At 39.8% G+C, this 4,049-nt stretch overlaps 1 protein-coding gene across 1 annotated transcript; it reads right to left on the bottom strand.

The window, feature by feature from the left end:
• ATP5F1E (ATP synthase F1 subunit epsilon) lies at nucleotides 1-684 on the bottom strand. The gene is made up of 2 exons (XM_075176823.1): nucleotides 537-684; nucleotides 1-124 (listed from the first exon to the last, which is right to left on the bottom strand). Exons 1-2 carry the CDS (start codon nucleotides 566-568, stop codon nucleotides 1-3), a joined length of 156 nt encoding a protein of 51 aa, XP_075032924.1. The 5' UTR covers nucleotides 569-684.
• Between the last annotated feature and the right edge of the window lie 3,365 nt (nucleotides 685-4,049).

The following is a 4,049-nucleotide window of genomic DNA, read 5'->3' as shown; positions in this document are numbered from 1 at the left end:
TCACTCTTTTTTTGCTTTAACGACCTTCACATTGGCAGCTGCAACCTTTTCTGCCTCCACTTTAAACTGTGGTTTCAGCGCTGCTCTCACTGCCTGGGCACAGATCTGAGAGTAACGGATGTAACTGAAAAACAGATTATAGACCAATATATTATAAGACACAAGGGAAGCCAATACATGTATTACCTCCAGTACATAATAACTGCATAAACTGTATGCAGTGAGACTTCTCATATCCTTATGGAATAAACTATACCATATGAAAACCATCAGCTATAGGATTTATAATATGGCAGAGCTATAAGACAACTCCTATACACTAACAGACGCATTATGTATAGGTGCAATATACTGTCCTCATGCCCCTGCTGAGTACGGTGAGAGAAGCCTGCCCATGTCAGCCCCGGGGTAGTAAGAGCTGTCCCTCTGTGCTCATCTAACCTGTGATAGGCCGCTATAAAGCCTCCCTTTCCCACCCGTCACACCCCGATGGTCTCGCCCAATCTGGGCAGCGAGGATAACCCGAGGTGTCTCACCTGAGCCCGGCTTGTCTCCAGTACGCAACCATGGTTCAGCCGCACCGGATCCGTTCAGTGACCGAGATGAAACTGACAGAAGGTCAGGAGGAGAAACCGGCCGGAAGAGGAAAGCCGATCAGCATCCAGCCAATCACAAGGCGGAACGTCATAAGGATCATCTGCTTTCCGACGCAATATCCGGTTTTCGCGCTCTTGTCTTAACAACTTTATTGATAGGAAAGCGCCCTCCAACATTAATTTACCCTGAGCTTTTCAGTCACGTGAGATTCGGGACTTATCCACTAGGTGGCAGTGACAGCCGAGGCACAGCAGTCTCTGATATGGAATAGACTAGCATCTGTAGAAGTGATTGCCCTCAGCGCCTTCTTGCTTTATTGTCACATTTGTTATAACTTATAACACTTGTTTAAAATGATTGCCGATATGTTAATTACATATAGGTATCTCTTTCTTTGAATAAATGTATTGTTTTAAACTATTACTGAGATTAGGGGTAATGTGCTGCTCTTCTGAAGGTTAGAGGGCTGCCCATGCCGCCACCAAAGTGTATCAAGATGCTCATCACCGACCTAGAGTTATCAGTGATTCCTAACCAATACTTACCTACTCTCGCGAAATATCCTGGAGACTCTCAAATTGTGTGGAGTCCTCCTGGTCTTCCAGCCGAATCCCCTGGATCTTGTTTAACCATACTTGCCTACTCTCCCGGAATTTCCAGGAGGCTCCTGAATTTCATGTTGTCCTCCTGAAATTCAGGATCCTCCTATAAAATGCTGAAATACCATGGGAGGCTGGGCTGTGATGAAGCAAACCACATTGTCTCACCCTCCCCTCTGGAATGTCCTGGAGGGAGGTAAGAAAAGTAAGCAAATATGACCCCCTTGTTAAGAACCACTGATCTAGACTAATTACAGTGCAGCCATTCAGCATGTTTGATTTATATATGTCCACATTGAATTGGTTGGTCTGGTAACCCTAAATTGGTGGACTTTTATAAAAATGGTGCACATGTACCTGCAAATAAAATAGCAGAAATAATAAAAAGAAAGCAAACCCAATTTGAGCCAATTGCAGATTTTTCTGCAAGGGCACTTACCTGGCTGAAAGGTGGGCAGGAACATAATAAAGGAATTGGGGATATCATTCACATTGTCTACCCATTTATGCATATACCAGCATCACTTCATCTATGTCCTCTGGATGTAGCAAAGTATGTTTAACACATACAATTACTGGGATAAATACGCTATATGACTGTACCCCTGTGTGTGTCAAACACTTCAGGTATTATTTAAATTAGCTGTTGGTGTGGTTTAGAAGTCCATGAAACACTGATCTCATTTCAACATTCAGAACAATTGTGCGAAGACCAGTATGTGTTTTGGATTGTGGAAGGAAACCCACACAAACATGGGAGAACATACAAACTACACAAAGATAGGGCCCTTCTCGGAATAAAAACCAATGACCACAAGCTTTAAGCCTCCTAAGCCCATTGATCTACAATTTCTGAAGTGGAACTAAAAACGCTAGATAACCAAATTAGTTCCATTCTCAACTTTTCCTGACTGGTAGCTGACATAATGCCATCTAATACATATACTAAGATAATAGAACATTCTATGATACAAAGTATCTCAACAGGCTGCCTTTTGAGTGTGAAATTGTAGAAAGAAAAAAAAAAATATGGCATTAAAAACTGCTTCTTACATTCAAAGGCAGGTACAATAGTAATAGTGCAGATAAAATCTTGTAAAACATAAGAATACTTTTTTGGAAACTAAATACATACAACAACCTGCTCTGTGGCCTCAAAGTATCTTCAGCTATGTTCAACACTGTCTTTACAATTTAGCAAGATCTTGTACATTAAGATAGTGTGCCAGGTACACAATTTATTTGTGATTACTACATTTTCTCACGGATAAATATGTATTAAAAATGTATATGTACAGTTTGATAATATATGTTGTAATAGACTTGTGTAGATATGCTATAATTAAACTGTTTTACCAGGATTATTTAATGGGCAGCAGCCATTTGAATTCACTTCAGATTATCTCCTCAATCATGTTCCATAAAGTGTAGCAAAGTGATTAAATTGTGCCCATCGTCACAGGTTGTCTTGTTTACGAAGTGCAAAATCCTGTGTGCAGTGCACCTCAATTTGCAAAAGTGTGCTTTAATTTTCACCAAAGCACATTGGTTTACAGAGCAAAATAGTAGCATTTGTAGAGAGCTAATGTTTTCACCAGCAGCTGGGAGGAGTTGGGTGGAGTGAGCGTGTTTCTTACAAATGATGGAGCAAGATATTTGAAATAACAAAGGAGCATGTTTAGGTGCTGTGGCACATTCCTAAGTTAACTTTACCCAATATAAAACAAAACTTCTAACACAAATTGTTATATGTAATAAAGGTACCATAATGCTCCCCTGCCATGATCAGTTTATTCCATAAAGGAGACTACGCTGAGTACTACTTGAGAATCTAAAATGGGTTGTTATAAAATGGTAGAATGGACTTTGATGTGACATTTACACTTTTGCACAGTAGACTTCCTCAGATTTGTCCACCTTCCTCTGCACGCCTAGGTGCACTTATAGCTTGCAGTGCTGTCTTCCGACAGTGGATATTAGACATGCACCTTTCCCATGGGTGCAAGATGAAAGTTTGGTGCTTCACATCCAGTACACAGTTTACATTAGGTCCAGTCCAATAGCTGTAAGCATGCAGTCTAGCAAATCATTAGGAACTGGCGACATTATAGTCATGAGGTACTTTGTGCTTCATTGTTCTTTGAGGTTTTATTATCCAGACTGTTTGACCCACAAGGAACTAGCAACAAGTTTCATCATGGTTACAGAATATCATGTAAGATCCAATTGTAAAGTGCTATGGAATTTCCTGGCGCTATATAAATAAATGTTGACGATGATGCATTTACTACTAGTTTATCTAGCAAAATTCTAAAGAGACACTATACCCACAGCATTGGAATATATAAATATAAAAAAATATACATCTATTTCTATATCTAGCTATCCATCTCTATATCCTGATAACATTGAGGATCGTTGCACTAAATATACTTTCATCATAGGAGATATAAGACATAGTAAGACCATTCAATCAAACTGAATGGCTGCTCTTTCCCTTTCTGACCATGAAATTAAAGATGGAGTACAAGAGCTTTCAGTGAGGTAAATAATGTAACAATATGTCACTATTTCCTAGTGAACCGATATGCTGAATAATGGTTCAGCCCACAAAACGGCTGCATCCACATTGTGTTTATGGCAAGTGCACTTGAAATTCAGGCCATGCTACAGGATCACTTGGATACAATTTTGTAGATATATGATGTTTTGATATTTACTGTAGAAGATGGGAGAAGTGTTACATTTTTGCCATTTTATGGCGCTTTCACATTGAGTCACAAGAACAAACACCAGAGCTGGTACTCATCTGCTCTACAGAACGCATCACCAATAAAGAGACACACACAATGG

The sequence above is a fragment of the Mixophyes fleayi genome, chromosome 6, assembly GCF_038048845.1.
Source record: "Mixophyes fleayi isolate aMixFle1 chromosome 6, aMixFle1.hap1, whole genome shotgun sequence".
Taxonomy (NCBI): Eukaryota; Metazoa; Chordata; class Amphibia; order Anura; family Limnodynastidae; genus Mixophyes; species Mixophyes fleayi.
Note: the sequence above shows the minus strand (reverse complement) of the source record. Positions and strands in the feature narration are given on the sequence as shown.

Excerpts from the sequence above, each read along its gene's own strand:
- ATP5F1E (XM_075176823.1), bottom strand. The coding sequence starts at position 568 with ATGGTTGCGTACTGGAGACAAGCCGGGCTCAG. Across the intron at positions 125-536 it reads TGGAGACAAGCCGGGCTCAG|TTACATCCGTTACTCTCAGA; the intron begins GTGAGACACCTC and ends TCTGTTTTTCAG.